The 18,711-nt window shown below is 45.1% G+C and overlaps 1 protein-coding gene across 1 annotated transcript in view; it reads right to left on the bottom strand.

Moving 5' to 3' along the window:
* The window catches only part of ADAMTS2 (ADAM metallopeptidase with thrombospondin type 1 motif 2), a 243,665-nt gene that overhangs the window by 163,669 nt on the left and 61,285 nt on the right, over positions 1–18,711 (bottom strand). The window contains exon 3 of the mRNA XM_045485147.1: positions 698–857. Coding sequence (XP_045341103.1) covers positions 698–857 — 160 coding nt within the window. The remainder of the gene's footprint in view (positions 1–697; positions 858–18,711) is intronic.

Genomic DNA, 18,711 nt, shown 5'->3' with positions numbered 1-18,711 from the left:
CAACCTGGCCTTGCTGAAACCCAGCACCCAAGATCCCAAGAAGAGAGGGGAGGTTTGGGCTGGAGGTAGGCCAAGACTCCTTGAAGGGTCTGAGGGGCTACAGCCAGCAGCTGTCACCATGCCCATCCAGAAGCTCCTTCCATGCTCCTGGGCCCAGAGAGCACCTTGGTTCCAAGTTGAAAAAGAAAGAAAAAAAAAATGATCTGAGTCTGTGTACAGGCTGCCGAAGCTGCTGGGAGCACTTCTGGGGTCTTCATCATGCCCTCCCCTCCCCTCGTGGCATCTGGCTATCTACCAGAGGAAGCAAGGTCCAAATGGGGCCTAAAGAGAGCTCAGGACCCTTCTCTGGGAGTGGCCTGGAAGGGGCAGTCAATCATCATTGCAGGGAAAGTGGACCACACAGAAGGAAGGAGAGGCTGTCTGGGGCCAGCAGATATCTTCTTCAGAGAAACAGGCTCAGACATGGGCACCGAACTCGGGCCCAAGTGCAGGCCTAGTCTGTGCTTCCCCGGCTCCCTGACACTTGCTGGTTGTGGCCCATGTGCAGCCACAGCAGAGCCCCCCGCCCAGCACCCCAGTACTCCCACCATGCCATGTGGTCAGTGAGAGCAGAGCTCATGCTCAGCCTGGGACCAGGCCTGCAGAAGGGGTGCCTGGGTCCCCAGGGACACACCCAGGGCTTACCAAGCGGCCTTACCTGTGTCCAGGGCCTGTGGCCCCCCCAGAGGAGGGGATCTGGGAGTGGGTGGCCGGCGATACACCACATGCACACGGCCCTGCTCAGCCTCCTCAGCTGCCAGCCCCTTCTCCAAGGGCTCGATGAAGAATTCCTCCTCTTCCATACGGATCAGGCCAGCCTGTGGGGCAAAAATGAAATGGTTCAAATTCCCAGAGCACAGCAGACAGACCAAGGAGGGGTCCCAGAGGGAAGAACCTCCCACCAGACTGATAGGACCAGAGGGACTCTGCCCAGCACCCCAGCTAGGTGTCAGGCTTGAACCCCAGGCCGGGGTGGGGGCACACACGTGACCCCAGAAGTCTCATCTGCCCAGAGCCTCCACTTCTAGTCACTGAGGCCAGAGCCCTGGAGGGTGGTGACTCTGCGTGAGTCTGAGTCGCCCCCACGCCCTCCCCCCAGAAGCCCAAAATCCAAGACAAAGGCCAAAACTGTCAACTGGGGACTACATCTGCTGCAGACATGGCCAGCTGGACCAAAACAGTATTTTCAAAAGTTCTGAACCCGACCCTCAAAATGATGAGATTTTGGGTCTCAAAACTGGACTATTCCAGCTTCCCTTGTGAAACACACGCTGACCACAATGCACGCTGCCCAGCGGTGCAAGCCACGGACACAGCATGCAGCTCTGAGGCCGGCCACGGTCCCCATCCCCCACCGTCTACCCCTACCTATACCTACATCAGTCACCGGCCCAGACTCCGCAGCAACTGGACTGCTGTCTCCCCCAAGACCGGCTGTAGCCGCCTCCCCCCTCCCCGTGCTGGAAAGCTGTCCCTGGACCCCTGTCCCTGTCAGGATTCAGGCTGCTCTGTACTGTGGCATCCAAAACTCTCAGCTTCCCACTGCCCCCCACCCCCACCCCCAGTCCCTAACTCGCACACCTCACACCAGTGGCCAGGACAGCCCCTCCTTCCAATACAGCACACACAGCTAGGCCTTCTCAACTTGGCCATCTGGCAAACTCCCCTTCTTCCTTCAGCACCTTGTTCAGATCCCCCAACTGCAGGCACAGGGCCCTACCCTCCCTTTGGCCATCCGTCCAACTTCCATGCTTTTGATTTTCAATCTATTATCCATAAACTGGTGGTCTCACACTGGGGGGCCCCACTGTGTCAACCTGCAGATACATTTCCTTTAGATCACACATTTATGACCCATTCAGGGTTCTGGGTGGGTTTTTTAAAACCATTTTACTGAAATATGATTGGCATGTAAAAAGATGTGTACAGTTAATGTATACAACTCAATGAGTTTGGGAATAAGTATCACTCATGAAACCACCACCATCAAGGGCATAAACATATCCATCACCTTCAAGCTATCTTCCCACCCCCTTTATTATTATCATTTTCTCACGGTAAGAACACTTCATATGATATTTGACCCTCTTAGCAAATTGTAAGTATATGATAGAATATTGTTAGCTACAGGCACTGTGCTATATAATAGATCTCCAAAACTTATCTTGCATAACTAAAATTTTGTACCATCACCTCCCATTTTCCCCTCCCTTCAGCCTCCGGCAACCACCATGCTACTCCACTGTTATAAGTCTGAGTATTTTATTTTATTTTTTTTTTAAGTTTATTTATTTTGAGAGCAAGCATGAGCAGGGGAGAGGCAGAGGGAGAGAGAGAATCTGAAGCAGGCTCCACACTGTCAGCATAGAACCTGACATGGGGCTTAATCTCATGAACCATGAAATCATGACCTGAGCTGCAATCAAGAGTCAGATGCCCAACTGACTGAGCCACCCCAGGTGCCCCAAGTTTGAATATTTTAGATTACATTTGTCTTTCTGTGTCTAGCTTATTTCACTTAGCATAGTATCCAGTTTCATCCATGTTGTCACAAACAGCAGGATATCCTTCTTTATAAAGGCTGAATAATATTCCATTGTATATACAAACCACATTTATCAACCTGCCATCTACAGATGGACATTTAGGTTGCTTTCTTGCCTATCATGAATAATGACACAATGGATATGGGAGTGCAGATATCACTTCAATATTCTGTTGGCATTTCCTCTCTATATATACACACAAGTGGGACTTCTAGATCATACAGTAGTTCTATTTTTAATTTTTTGAGGAATCTCCATAGTGACATAGTGACAGAACCAGCTCACATTCCTACCCACAGTGCAGAAGGGCTCCTTGCCTCCACATCCTCACCAACACTTGTTATTTCATATTTTTGATAACCACTCTAACAGATGTTATGCGACATGGTTGGGTTTGATTTGCATTTCCCTGAGGTTGAGCACCTTTTATGTATTTATTGACCATCTGTACGTCTTCTGTGAAAAAAAATGTCTAATGCAAGCCCTTTGTCTATTTTTTTAATCAGATTTTTTTTCTGCTTTGAGTTGTATAACTTCTGTATGTATTTTGGATATTAACCTCTTATCTGATACATGCTGCTTTGCAATATTTTCTCTTATTCCACAGGTTGGCTTTTCATTTTGTTGATGGTTTCCTTTGCTGTGCAAAAGCTTTTTCGTTTGATGTAGTCCCACTTACTGATTTTTGGTTTTGTTGTTTATGCTGTTGGTGTCATATCCAAAAAATCATTGCCAAGACCAACGTCAAGAAGTTTTTTCCTATATTTTCTTCAAGTTTTATGATTTTACGTTGAAGTCTTTAATCGATTTCGAGTTAATTTTTGTAAGTGGTGTAGGACAGGGGTCCAATTTCATTCTTTGGCATGTTATTATCCAACACTATTTATTGAGGAGATTATCTTTCCCCATTGAGTATTCTTGGCTCCTTGGCCAAATATAAACTCACTGTGTTATGTGTGGGATTATTTCTGGACCCTCAATTCTGTTCTATTTGTCTATGTGCCAGTATCATACTGTTTTGATTACTATAGCTTTGAAATGCATTTTGGAATCAGAATAATGCCTCCACCATTTTTTGTTTGGCTATTTGGGGTCTTTGGTGCTTCCATATAAATTTTAGGATTGGTTTTCTATTAGAACTTGGAATTTTGATAGAGATTCCATTGAATCTAGACATGGCTCTGTGTAGTATGGACATTTTAACATCATTAACTCTTCTGATCCATAAACAAAGTATATCTTCCCATTTATTTGTATCTTCTTCAGTTTCTTTCATCAATATCCTTGTGTGTGTGTGTGTGTGTGTGTGTGTGTGTGTGTGTGTGTGTAGATCTTTCACTTCCTTGGGTGATGTGATGTGTGTTTAGATGTGATTGTAAATGAGATTGTTTTCTTCCTTTGTCAGATAGCTCACTGTTCTCATATAGAAATGTAATTGATTTTTGTATGTTGATTTTTGTATCCTGAAACTTTAATCAATTTGATTAATTCTAACAGTTTTCTGATGGAGTCTTTAGGATTTTCTGTATATAAGATCATGTAACCAGAAAATATAGACAATTTTACTTCTTCCCTTCCTATTTGGATGCCTTTTATTTCTTTATCTTGCCTGACTATTCTGGTTAGAAGTCTCACTACTGGGGCACCTGGCTGGTTCAGTTAGAAGAGCATACAACTCTTGTTCCTGAGGTCAGGAGTTCAAATCCCACATTGGGTGTAGAGATTACTAAATAATAAATAAGCTTAAAAAAATTGTTCCAGTACTAAGTTGAACTGGAGTGGTGAGAGTGGGCATCCCTGTCTTGTTCATGATCTTAGCAGGAAAGCATTTAACATTTCACTATTGAGTATGATAATAGCTGTGGGTTTGTCACATACAACCTTTATTATGTTGAGCTATGTTCCTTCTACACCCAATTTGTTGAGAGTTTTATCATGAAAGGAAGTTGAATTTTGTCTAATGCTTCTTCTGCATCTATTGGAATGATCATATGAATTTTGTTTTTCATTCTGCTAAGCTGGTGTATCACATTTATTGATTTGCATATGTTGAAACAACCTTGCATCCCAGGGATAAATCCTACCTGACAATATGCATGATCCTTTTAATGTGCTATTGAATTTGGTTTGCTAGTATTTTGTTGAGAATGTTTGCATCTATGTTCACCTGGGATATTGGCCTATAGTTTTCTTTTCTTGTAGCATCCTTTTCTGGTTTGGGCATTATAAAATGAGTTTGGGAGTGTTCTTTCCTCCACAATTTTTTGGAAGAGTTTGAGAAGGATTGGCATTAGTTCATCTTGAAATGTTTGGTAGAATTTAGTTGTGAAATCATCTACTCTGGGGCTTTTCTTTGTTTGGAAATATTTTTGATTATGGGTCCAATCTCCTTCTCATTACTGGTCTGTTTAGACTTTCTATTTCTTCCTAATTCAGTCTTGGTAGATTATATGATTCTAGGAATGTATCCACTTCTTCAAGGTTGTCTAATATGTTGTTGTATACTTGTTCATAGTATTCTCTTATGATCCTTCATATTTCTGTGATATTGGTTATAATATCTTTTTAAATTTTATTTACAACTTTATTTGGTTTTGTTCATCTTTTAATTATTTTTCTATTCTCTACTTCATTTAGTCCTGAAATGATCTTTGTTATCTCCTTCCTTCAGCTAACTCTGGGCTTAGTTTGTTTTTCTTTTCCAAGTTCCTTGAGGTGTAAAGTTAGGCTGTTTATTTGAAATCTTTTTTATTGTAGATATTTATCACTATAAACTTCCTTCTTAAGGAAAAAAAAAAGAAGTTAGAGTGGAAGAGAACCAAAGCATAAGAGACTCTTAAAAACTGAGAGCAAACTGAGGGTTGATGGGGGGGTGGGGTGGAAGGGAGGGGAGAGTGGGTGATGGGTATTGAGGAAGCCACCTTTTGGGATGAGCACTGGGTGTTGTATAGAAACCAATTTGACAATAAACTTCATATATTGAAAAAAAACCAAAAAACAAAAAACAAAAATAAAATAAACTTCCTTCTTAGAACTGCTTTTGCAGTATCACATAAGTTCTGGTATGTTGTGTTTCCATTTTTGTTTGTTTCAAGATACTTTCCTTATTTCCTTTTTGATTTCTTCTCTGACCCACTGGTTGTTCAAGAATGCGTTGTTTAGTTTCTGCATATTTGTGAATTTTCCAGTTTTCCTCCTGTTGTTGATTTCTAGTTTCATACCACTTGTAATCAGAAAAGTTACTTGGTATGATTTACATTTGCTAAGATTTGTTCTCCACCCTAACATGTCATCTGTCCTGGAGATTGTTCCATGTGCACTCAAGAAGAATATGTATTCTGCTGTTATTGGATGGAATGTTCTGTATACATGTTAAGTCCATTTGGTCTAAAGTATGGTTCAAGTCCAATGTTTCCTAATTGATTTTCTGTCTGAATGATCTATCCACTATTGAAAGTGGGGCTACTATTATTGTATTGTTGTCTATCTCTCCCTTCGGATCTATTAGTATTTGATTTATTACATTTAGGTGCTCTGATGTTGAGTCTATATATACATTTATACTTCTTATATTCTCTTGATGACCACTTTATAACTGTATAATGACCTTCTTTTTCTCTTGTTACAGTTTTTGACTTAACTCTATTTTATCTATTATAAGTATAGCTACCCCTGCTCTGTTCTGTTTTCATTTTCATGGAATATCTTTTATCATCCCTCCACTTTAAGGCTAAGTGTGTCCTTAAAGCTGAAGTAAGTCTCTCGTAGGCAGCATATAGTTGGGTCTTCCTTTTTTTTCAATCCACTCAGTCACTCTAAGACTTTTGATTGGAGAATTTAACCCATTTACATTTAAAGTAATTATTGATAGTTAAAGACTCACCAAAGCCATCTTAATTGTTTTCTGTTCTATCGTTCCTTTGTTCCTTTCTTCCTCTCTTGCTGTCTTCTTTTGTGAGTTGATGATTTTTTACAGTGGTATACTTTGATTCTCTTCTCTTTATCTTGTGTGCATCTCCCATAGGTTTTTGTTTTGCAGTTACTCTGAGGCTTACTCATCTTACAGATATAATAACTGTTGATAACATCTTAGTTTCTTTTTTTTTTTTCAAAATCATTGTTATTTTATTGAAATGTTTCACCATTTGGAGATGTAAGGCTAAAATAGGACTAGAGTGCCTGGGTGGCTGAGTCAGTCAAGCATGTGGACTCTCAGTTTCAGCTCAATGATCTTCTGCATTGGGCTGACCTTCCAGAGCAGAGTCCACTTGGGATTCTCTGCCCCTTCCCTGCTCATTCTCAAAGAACCTGAACTAGGACTTAATGTAGAATAAAGGGGGGTAAGGCATTCACACATGTCGGATGGAAAACCGGTCCTTGGTTTCTTACTACAAAGATTTCCCATGGGCTAAAGGCTGTACAACACTCCATTAGAACAGAAATGGCTGTAGGGGGATCCAGTCTGCAGGAGGGATGGCAGGGCTGGAGGCTGCAGCTCAGGTCCAGGACAGCAGGCTGGGAAGAAGTTAGGTTACTGCATTCACCAAAAAGCACTTACACTTTCCAGTCTCTAAGATGCTGAGGATTTCTTCAGACAAGGATAACAACTTAATTTCAATTGAACACAAAAACTCTCCCTTTTATTTTCCACTCCCACATTTTATGTTTCTGATGTCACAATTTACATCTCTTCATACCATGTATTCATTGACAAATTGTTATAGCTATAGCTATTTTTAATACTTGCATTCTTTAACCTTTATATTAGACTTAAGGGGTTAACAAACCACCATATTACAGTATTAAAGTATTCTGAATTTGATTATATACTTTACGGGGGTGTTATATTTTTTCACATGTTCTTATGTTACTAATTAGCACCCTTTGTTTCAGCTTGAAGAACTCCTTTCAGCATTTATTTTTTTAATGTTTATTTATTTGAGAGAGAGAGAGAGAGCATGTGCATGCACATGTACATGTGGATGCGCAGGTGAGGGGGAGACAGAATCCCAAGCAGGCTCTTTGCTGACAGTGCAGATGCAGGGTTCAATCTCACTCACAATGATGAGATCATGACCTGAGCCAAAATCAAGAGTCAGATGCTTAACCAACTGAGCCATCCAGGCACCCCTCAGTATTTCTTGTAAAGTAGGTCTAGTGTGATGAGCTTTCCTCAGCTTTTGTTTGGTTGGTAAAGTCTTTATCATGTCTTCATTTCTGAAGGACAACTTGGCAAGATAAAGTATTCTTTGTTGATAGTTTTTCTTTTTTTTTTTTTTTTCTCAGCACCTTGAATATATCCTCCCCATCTTTTCTGGCCAGCAAGGTATCTTCTGAGAAATCCACTGAGAGCTTTATGGGGTGGGGGGTCTCTGGTAAGAGAGAAATTTTTTCTCTTGCTGCATTTGAAAGGATCTCTTTGTCTTTGACTTTAGATGGTTTACTATAATGTGTCCTGGAGAAGATCTTTCTAGATAGAAATTTGGGGTGATTTTCATGAACTTGGATTCCAAACCTCTCCCCGGGTTTAGGAAGTTCTCAGCCAGTATTTCTTTAAATAAACTCTCTGCCCCTTTCTCCCTGTCTTCTCTTTCTGGAACTCCAATAATGCATAGATTGTGTCTCTAACTAGTGACCCATAAGCTCTATGGCCTTCCTCCATTCCTTTTCATACTCTCGCTCCTCTGACTGGATAATTTCACATGATCTGCCTTCTACCTCACTGACTGTCTCTTCTACATGGTCCAATCTGATGTTGACACTCTCTATTGAATTCTGCACTCCAATCACTCTGTTTTTAAACCCCAATATTTCTGTTTGGTTCTTTTTTATGTTTTCTCTTTGTTAAACTTTTCATTTTGTTCTTGTGTTGTTTTCCTAGCTCTCTTAAGCTCTCTGAGGAAACTTAGAATGATTATTTTGAATTCTTTATCAGGCAATTCATGTATCTCCGTTTCTTTCGGATCAGTTGCTGGAAGTTTACTGTGTTCCTTTTATGGGGCCTCATTTCTCTGATTCCTCATAATCCCTGCAGCCTTGCATAGGTTTCTGTGCATTTCCAGACTTTATAAGCTGACTTCAGTAAGGGAAGACCTTCATCTGCATGTGGGAGCACACTGGGTCATGCTGTTGACATCTGGCCCCCAGATCTGGTGGGCAAAAGCAGGGCACCAACTGCAGGGGGTGTGTGGTGGTTCTGGGTCCGGGAGGGGGGGCAGGGTGGGTAGGGAAGACATGATGTTTCATTGGCTTAGGATGCTAGAATCCACAACATTGACAAGTTCATGGTCCCTGGAAAGCACTATGGGGGTCTTCAGTGGCTACAAGCACTCTTGAGGTCTTCAGTGGCGCCTTCAGGTCTAGTGGCTAGGGATCAGGGCAGGCAGTGGTGGTGGCCAGACCTGGTGGTATGCACACACTCAGCTATGGGGATCAGCTGCAGGTGCCTGTGGAGTGGCAGGGTCTTGTCTCATATATACTTGTGACAAGAGCCAGGACCAGCAGTAAGAACCAAAGCCAACCACAGACACACTAACAGTTACCAGTGACCTAGCTGTCACTGTGCACTCCCATAGTGGCAGGGTCTCACCACAGGCACACACATGGCAGTGGAGGTTGGTGACAAGAGTCAGGTCAGCAGTATGCATGTGTACAGCTGAAGGGGTTAGCCCTGTGTATACACAGCAGTGGGGGTCAGCCACAGGGGTCTAGGCTGGTGTTCTGCACTCGTGCAGCCACAGAGGCCAGGGAAGGCTGCTGATGCAGATCCCAGGCTTGGGGGGAGGGTGTGGGAAGAGGGAGCAGGAGGGACTCAAGCAGCTAGTGTCTGTGAGTGTGAAAGCGTGTGGGATGAAAACTCAGTGGTAAAATCTGCAGGGCTCTAGAGGCACCTGTGTGGCTCAGTTGGTTAAGCATCCGACTCTTGATTTTGGCTCAGGTCATGATCTCACAGTTTGTGGGATAGAGCCCTGGCGCTGGGCTCCACGTTGACAGCATGGAGCCTGCTTGGGATTCTCTCTCTCCCTTTCTCTCTGCCCTTCCCCTTCTCTCTCTCTCTCTCTCTCTCAAAAACAAACTTTTTAAAAAATCAATTTAAAAAATCTGCAGGGGTCCATAGCAGCCATGCTGACCATCGGTTTCTTCAGCAGTGAAAACTGCTGGGGTCCCCTGTGGAGTGGACCACGGGGAACCATGGTCATTCCTAATGCTGGTAATTCTTGTCCTTCTTCTTTGTTCCTAGCCATCTCTATACCTCTCAGCTTCACTGGTTTCTGGATGGGGTGACACAGAGTGGGTCCTTTGTTCACTGAGAGGCTAGGGAAGCTGGTTGCACACCCCACTCTCCCTTTCCCGGTGTGGGAAACTCATGCTGGGGAAGTTCCCTCTTGGCACAGAGCAGCGCTAGCCTGGGGGACGGGGTGATACAGACAAAATGAAGCTGCCTTCCTTTTCTTCTTGTGCCATTTTTCTCAGGGTTTTTGTTCTACTGTGTTGCCGAAGTTTAAGTGGACTCCTGAGTTTTCCCGGAGATGTTTTTGTTGGTGGATAGTTGCCTAATTATTCATCTTCTTTGGGGGATGGAGGCTGAATCCCCTACTCTGCCAACTTGGTGACCTCACTCTGAGCTTCTTAAAAGCTTAAATTAGTTGCTCCAACTTAAGAATCAGAGGATTGCACATAAATGACCAGATTTTCAAATTCTCTCAAAACATCAGAAAAGCTGGCATTTCCGGCTGCCCATCTAACACACCAGCTTAGCTGGCACTGGCCAGGAGTCCCCTCGCATTCTCCTCTCCAGCCTCCAGGGAGAATGTGGCCCTGCCAACACCCTGACCTTGGCCTCCAGACCTGTGAGAGAATAAGTTTCTCTTGTTCTCAGTAATTTGTTACATCAGCTGCAGAAAATGAATACAGGGTCCCAGTGGGCAGTGGGATGAAGGGGGTGGCCATTCTCTGAAGGGCACAGGATTGGAGAGAGGCAGGCACAGCAGCCCCCCCAAAGACATGGGTTTGCAGCATCTCAGTCTTCTGGGGAAGGGGTCTAAGATGCAAAGGAAGGGTAGGAGCCAGTGCTATGGGGGCCAAGACCAGGGTGCCAAGGTCACCAGGGAGGAGTGAGGGGAGGACAAGCCTGTGAGAACTCTGCAGGCCCTACACTCTGACTCATGCCCGGGTCCCAGGGTCCCATCAGGCCAGGCAGGGAGTGAGCAAAAGCTTGCGGATGAGTGAATAAATGACCCCACAACAGTGGGGCATGTCCTCTGAGACACAGGAAAGGCGGGGACATCATGGGCCATCCCCTTCCAACTGCCTTGTGGGTGACTGGACAACAGCAAGAGTTCCTTCCTCTACAGTGCCACTGACATCTCCCACGTTTGTGGTTTGGGGGCAGACTGGTGTCTCAAACCCATCTTATCAAAGAACCCATTCAAGTACACGTGGGAACTAGCCATGCAGTCCAGAGTCAGCGTTCTGGGTTCCCAGCTCTATTTCTGCCTGACCAGGTGACCTCAGCCAAGGTGCTAAGGCTCCCTGAGCCTCCAATGAATTGCCTATAAACAGAGTTGATCATCCCTCCCCATCACATGGTTGTTGCAGGAGCAGATACAGCCTGGGACACAGAACCGGAGCACAGGCTGAAGGTGCTCTGCGACCCAACTGATGTCATCCACCTGCTTGCTTTGCAAATGAGAGAACTAAGACCCAGGGGTGGGAAAGCCTGCTGGGAACACATAGGGTCTAGGAATCAGACCCTGACCCCAGGTGGAGGGAGCATCTCCCAGGTGGGACCCTGGGCCAAACCAGACCTATTGTGGCAATTAGGGGGCAAGACAATAAGACGCCAGCAAACAGCAAGGCAACCCCCTCTTCTGGAGGGACTCTTGCACCCCAGACTAGGAACCATCTATGCCACAGCCTGATGGCCCTGGGGTCATTCTAGAGGGACCTTATGTGACAACCCAACCTGGTGAGGAGCAGGCCTCTCTGGCCTAAAAGATTTCAGAAGAGTTAAGGGTCTCCCTACATGCCAGGGTCGGGCTCTCCTCCCTGGCTGGCCTCCTGCTGGGATGACCCAAGGGCACTGAATCTGATGCCATCCTGAGCCACAGTCAGGAGACCAGGGCCCAAACTGGCCCAGCTGCCTGGCAGGAACCCTCCCAAGGGCCCATCTCAAGGGCACAGAGCACACTGAGATAAACCTGAAGCATCATGCCAGGTTACTCAGGTTTCCTCGTGAAACCAGAGACTTCTAACTGACAGTGCTCACAAATGGAGCAGGCAGACACCTGCCGCAAGATCAGCACATGACCCCACAGAATCCAGAGGCTGACCATGTGAGACCAATGGATGACCACCCCCAGACCAGCATCTGGTCACCCTGAGACTGCAGGCTGCCCACCTCAAGACCAGCACTGCCACCCCAGGACCAGTGGATGGCTACCCGAGACCAACATTTGGTCACTCCTCCCCACCCCTGGCTGGGACACGCTTGGTGGGGGCTCTTCAGAAAGAAAGTGGGGTTTCTTTTATTGCCGGAATTTCAAGCATCTTAGTATGCATCCCAGGAATGATCTGTCTAGAAACCTGCAAAAGAAAATTGACAAGAGAACAAGGTACAGAACGTGGGCTACGTTTTGCTGAGTTTTTTCCCCCCAGGACTTTGATTTTCCTGCTGCCAGGGGCACGTGTATCTGTTTCTACATGTAATTTTCATTAATAAGAATCTGTTTCCTCTCCCCACTTAATAAATATTAAAGAAGTCCCTGAAGGGCACTCCATCAAGATCCCACTTGTGTCTGTCCAGCTTGGTGTCCCTTCGCAGGGCTGGCCACCCGACACTGGCTCTTGCCCCAAACCCACTCTGTTCTTGAACTCCGTGACCGTCTGCACAACCTAGCCAGGCGGGAGGATCACAGGGAGGGCTCTACTGCAGCGGCCTGGAACCTGGTAGCGCTTCAGTCATCAAATCCACTGGCTGGTCCTCAGAACTTGGTGAATTATAAGATGCCTGCCCTACCCCTTCCTTCTTCTATGGCTGTTCCTTTGCTGTTTGGTTTATGATGAAGTAGTCACTAGAAATAAACATTAAGCGTTAAAAAAAATTATAAGAATCCAAAGACTTAACGGATATCCTCTGTTACTTTGAATTTTGTGGTTTTTAAAATTTTTTTAAGTTTACTTATTCATCTTGAGAGAGAGAGCACGAGCACACAAAAGTGGGAACAGGGCAGAGAGAATGAGAGACAGAATTCCAAGCAGGCTCCATGCCATTAGCGCAAAGCCTGATGCGGAGCTTGAACTCACGAACTGTGAGATCATGACCTGAGCCGAGACAAAGAGTCAGACACTTAACTGACTGTGCCACCCAGGTGCCCCTAATTTAATTTTTTTAATTTTTTAATGCTTTTTTTTTGAAAGAGAGAGAGGGAGCAGGGGAAGGACAGTGAGAGAGAAAGGAACAGAGGATCCAAAGCGAGCTCTGTGGTGGCAGCAGAGTCTGATGTGGGGCTCGAACTCACAAACCATGAGATTGTGACCTGAGCCAAAGTCAGATGCCCAACCGACTGAGCCACCCAGGTGTCCCTGTTACTCTGAATTTTAAAGTATTTAAAACACTGACACTCTCAGAGCTGGGGTCTCCCTGGAAAGCAAGGCACCCAGCCCCCTGTCTTCACTGGCTTCTTCAGTGGGAGCCACAGGCTGTAGCAAGCAGCAGGCTCCCACGCGTGTGTGATGGGGGACGGAGGCTGTCACTCAATCTTGTCATTCTTGCAACCTCCAGTACCAAGGCTGTCAGGTGCTTGTCAGGGTTGCAATGGTGACAATCAAGAATAGAAAAAAAGGAATATGCTGGTCCAAAAACAGAAGGATCCAGACTCTGACAGGGGACAAGGCAGCACACACCTGCATCAGCCTGCTGTCACCCAAAACTTGACTTTGTTCTGAAACACACACACACACACACACACACACACACGTGCACTTGCCACAGGAATCCCCCAGAACACTGGCATCTGGTAAGATTTCCATTCCTGGAGCTATTTTAGCTCTGACAGAACCATATCCATTCTTCTCTCCTCCCTTTTGGTAATGATGGTCTAGTGCACTGCCAAAAAAGGACCTGCCACTTCCAAGTCATCTAGAGCATGTTCTTTTCCCTCCCAGTCACCTGGGGAAAATAAGAGCACGGCCCTGGAAGCTTTATGGGTGTGTGGGGAGTGCTGGACCCTAAATGCCACACATCACAAGCATAAGGACTATTGTCCCATGGGAGTCCCAACCAGCAGGGGCTCCTTCTCAGTTCAGCACCACAGAGCATGTTTTACAGGGTCATTTTCCCACTTTCCCAAAAGGAGCACCAGCCATCTGTGGGAGGCACTGGCCGCCAGCACATGAAAGCAATCCCATAGAAACATGTGTCCTCTCCCCTACATCTCCATCCACTATTGCTCTGTGCCTTCCGGAACATGCCCTTCTGGAGAAGTCTGTGGACACCCTTGAGGCCGAGTCCTTGCCTCCCCTGCTCTCTGCCTCATTTGGTGGATCCATGTGGCCTTCTTTCCTCTTGGGGAGCCATCCCTCCCCGCAGTGTGCAGGCCAGGTGAAAGGGGAGGCTGTTGCCAGAGCCAGCCTTGTGGTGTCCTCCCCAGCCAAGTGACACAGGCAGGTCACGGAGGACCACAGTCCCCAGCCTGTGCACCACACAGCCTCAGTAAGTTCACCCGGCAGGCCCTGCCCTGTCTTGGGGCCTTGAGATCCTTTGCTCCAGAAAATCCTTCTTTTGCCCTCAGCTGCCCAAGGTTTTCCGATGCACAAAACCTTGCGGCCCCAACAGACACGTGTGACAAGCGAGTGCTAAGGAAAGCAGGACCTCACTTCGAAAGGCAGAGTAGAGGGAGGGACTGACAAGGGGAGTAAGCCCTGGATACAGAGCCAGGAGACCCGGCTTGGAATCCTGGTCTGAGGCCAGCGCTGTTCCCTCTGCAGCCCGTAGCTGCCTCATCTGCGAAGTGAGGAGCTGGGCCAGGGGACCTGGGAATTAGGCACTGGTCCTCTTTCCATAATTCCATGAGACCTGAAAGGGCCAAAACAACTGAAAGCAGGAACCCCACACCTCCCCTGAAGCATTGTCTCTCCCCATAAAAGAAAGGCCATAGCAGCTCACTCTCCCAGCCTGGACAGACCCCAAGTGCGCTGCTCTGTGCCTGGGTTCCCCTTTGTGCTTCAGTGTGGCAAGTCTCTGCCCTTCATTCCTAAGGGGCTTTGTGGTACCTGAGTGACCCCTGGGCTTGAGTCCCGACAGCACGCACAGCAAGTTCTACAGAGGTCTTTAAATATGATGCCATTTCAAACTCCCCTAAGATTATATAAGGCAGAACACTCCATATCCAGGGGACTCTAAGGTTCAAGGACGTCAAACTACTAGATCAGCTCTCCCTGTGGGCCAGGAGCGGGCTTGGGAACACAGACCAGCCCCTCACCACCGGCCCCCAGGAGATCCAGTGCGGGGACACCGAACTCCCACATTCTTTTCACCGCCATTATGATTTGGGCCTTACCCAGTTTTGTTAAATTCTAGCTGGATGATCCTATACAGTAAGACTCTTAGCTTGAGTCTTGATCTCTATTACCAAAAAGACAGAAAAAAAAAACCCTGAAGGGGCATTGAAGAAGACCTGTTAGCATCAAACTGAGACTCTCTTTGACTCCATCTGAAAGTTTAAAATAGAATTGAGAGAGGAATAACTTTCTCTCTATGAGACTCATGCTTTTTTAATATGGAACAGCTTTACTGGACTATAATTCACATATCCTACAATTCACCCACTTACAGGGTGTATAATCCAACCATCACCACAATCAATTTTGGAACATTTTTATCACCCCCCCCTCCCAAAAAAAAAAAAACCCCGTATACATTAGCAGTCACTCCCATATTCCCCCAGCATCTCCCCCACATATGCACATGCCAGCCCCTGGAAACCACCAATCTATTTTCTGTCTCTAGGGATTTGCTTGTTCTGGACATTTTCTATAAACAGAATACACTGCGTGATCTTTTGTGACTGACTTCATTCACCTAACATAATGTTTTCAAGATTCCCACGCTGTAAAATGCGTCAATACTTAAATTCCTTTCTTACTATCAGCTAATAGCCCATCCTACAGATGCGTCACATTTTATGTATCCATTCACTGGTTGGTAGACATGTGCCTTGTTTCAACTTTTTGGCTTTGTGAATGCTCCTTTGAACATTCATGCATATGTTTTTTGTGCAGACATGGGTTTTCATTTCTCTTGGGGATCTACCTAGAGGTGGAATTGCTAAGTCATATGGTAACCCTATGCCAGACTGTTTCACAAAGCAGGTGCACCATTTTACGTTCCCTCCGGCAGGGTGTGAGGAATTCGGACTTCCCCACCTCCTTGCCAACACTTGTCATTACCTATGTTTCTTCTAGCCATCCATGTGTGTGTATGTGTGTGTGTGTGTGTGTGTGTGTGAGAGAGAGAGAGAGAGAGAGAGAGAGAGTAGAGTGGCATTCCACTGTGGTTCCGATTTAAATTTCCCTGATGACAAAAGACTTTACGAATCTTTTCATGTGCTCATTGGCCATTTCTCTTCTTTGGAAAAATGTTCAGACCCCCATTGCTCATTTTGCAACTGGATTATTTTCATTTTTCTCCTTGATTAGTAAGAGTTCTTCAACATATTCTAGATACAAGTCCCCATTGGATCTGTGATTTGAAAACTTTACCTCTCATTCTATAAGTTGTCTTTTCACTTTCTGTACAGAGTTCTTTGAAGTTGAAAGGACATTCATAAAGTCCAACTTACTTATTTTTCTTTTGTTGTTTGTGCTTCTGGTGTCATATCTAAGGCTCTGGCTAACCCAAAATAATGAAGTCCTACTCTTCGATTTGTTAACAGATTTCCAGTGTTACCTCTTATCTTTATATCTAAGATCCATTTTCTAAGAGTATGAGGCAGGGGTCCAAATTCATTCTTTTGCATGTGGGTGTCCAATTGTCCCAGAGCCACCGGCCGAAGAGACTGATTTTTCTTCCATTGAACTGTCTTGGCCCTCTTGTCAAAAATAAATGTGAGGATTTATTTCTGAATCCTTGGTTCTGCCTCGTTGGTCTGTACATCTGTCCCTCTGCCAGTACCACACAGTTTTGATTGCCATCATGTTTTAGTAAGTTTTGAAATTGTAGGGGAGCCTGGGTGGCGCAGTCGGTTAAGCATCCGACTTCAGCCAGGTCACGATCTCGCGGTCCGTGAGTTCGAGCCCCGCGTCGGGCTCTGGGCTGATGGCTCAGAGCCTGGAGCCTGTTTCCGATTCTGTGTCTCCCTCTCTCTCTGCCCCTCCCCCGTTCATGCTCTGTCTCTCTCTGTCCCAAAAATAAATAAACGTTGAAAAAAAAAAAAAAAAAAAAAAGAAATTGTAAAGTGTGAGTTCTCTAACTCTGTTCTTCTTTTTCAATACTGTTTTGGCTATTTTGGGTCTCGTGTATTTCCATATGAACTTTAGGATCACCTTGTCAATTTCTGCCAAGAAGTCAGCTGGGATTTTGATAGGATCCAGTGTTTTTCAATGTCATGTTTGGTCCCATATCATCCATCTCTTTTGCTTAACACTTAGGGAACACAGGCCTAGAGAGAACACTGCTTTAGACACCACGAGTTTGGGATGGGAGCCCTAATTCTGCAAACTAACTAGGTGTGTGACCTCCAGCAAGTCAGAGACTCAGAGCAGGAGACATAGAAGCACTGTGCCCCACCTCTGATGCTGGACAGGATCCTCTCCACAGCTTCTGCCTCAGCTCCATTTTACATCCCTCCCCATCTTTTCTTGCCTGCTGCTCTATGCAACTTGGGGCTTGATTTCAAAATCAAGTTTCCACAAATGGGAAAATCACAGGTTGAAAGTACCTGATCTGGCCTCTGCATCCATTCCACTGTAATAATTATTACAAACCAGATGTTGTTTACCATACATTCTGGAAAGGGAAGTTATGCAATGTAATAATTCCTAACTCCACTTTAATAAGTTGTGGCAAAAATTGCCAAACAAGTTGAAAAATATGAAAGAGGGGTTATGGGAGGGATGAAAGAAGCAGTTTAATTTCAGTTAATTTTTTAATCTTCCATAGAAGGATCAACAATTACTGATAAGCTGCTAAAGTTGATAAACACTAGTTTCAGAATCCTATTTGAAGTTGTTAAAGCCACAACCTATAAAACTAATATATTCCCTCCAAATGACTGGAGATGAAGGAGAATAGATCATAGAGAAAATATGTAAGACTAGAAAAACAACATAAGGACATAAAAACAGAAAATGCAAATAAGATGACAGAAGCAACAACAAACATATCTGTTATAACAATAAATGTAAATGGTCAGATTGCTTTCAAAAATCTCCTGCCTTGCAAAAAAGTTACAAATTTTACAAATCTATGCTAGGTCTAAATAGTTTCACAGATGGGACTTTTTACCACTTAAGGAACAACTACATCCATAACATATTGCTGACTAAGAAAGGCAGGCCCAGCACCAGTACGATGCCTTTCTATAAAGTCACATATATCTGTGTGCTGAATGTCTGCACAGCCGAACAAATCAGGGCATGGCCTGCAAGTCACTCTGCTTCAATTCAAATGCTGACCTCAGCACTGGCGAACTGTGTGGCCTCTGAGCTTCAGTGCTGCTGCTACAAAATGAGAAAAACAGTATTTGCACACACTTAGGGTGAGGGTTAAATGAGATAACAGCACTCAGCACAGTGCCTAGCACATTAGCCAGTTATCACGATTATTAACATGAAATGAGAAGGGTCTGGAAATATGTGTGACAAAGAGTTGACAGTGTGAAGGTTTGAGGTGGGTTTTGCTTTTTTATTAGTATTTTCTGTACTTTTTGAGATGTTTACAAAGGGCTTATACCAAAATGATGTGTTTGAAGAAAGAAGCAGGGAGGGGGTGGGGGGCACAGAGGGAAAGATAAGGGAATAAAATAGGATAAACAAGATGCCGGCAAGAGAGCCTCCCGGGAGCCAGCATAGGCAGGGGCTGGCCTGTGGGTCTTCCTGTTAAATGAGGCAGCACCAGGGTGACTCC

The sequence above is a fragment of the Leopardus geoffroyi genome, chromosome A1, assembly GCF_018350155.1.
Source record: "Leopardus geoffroyi isolate Oge1 chromosome A1, O.geoffroyi_Oge1_pat1.0, whole genome shotgun sequence".
Taxonomy (NCBI): Eukaryota; Metazoa; Chordata; class Mammalia; order Carnivora; family Felidae; genus Leopardus; species Leopardus geoffroyi.
This window is presented reverse-complemented; position numbering and strand designations above follow the sequence as displayed.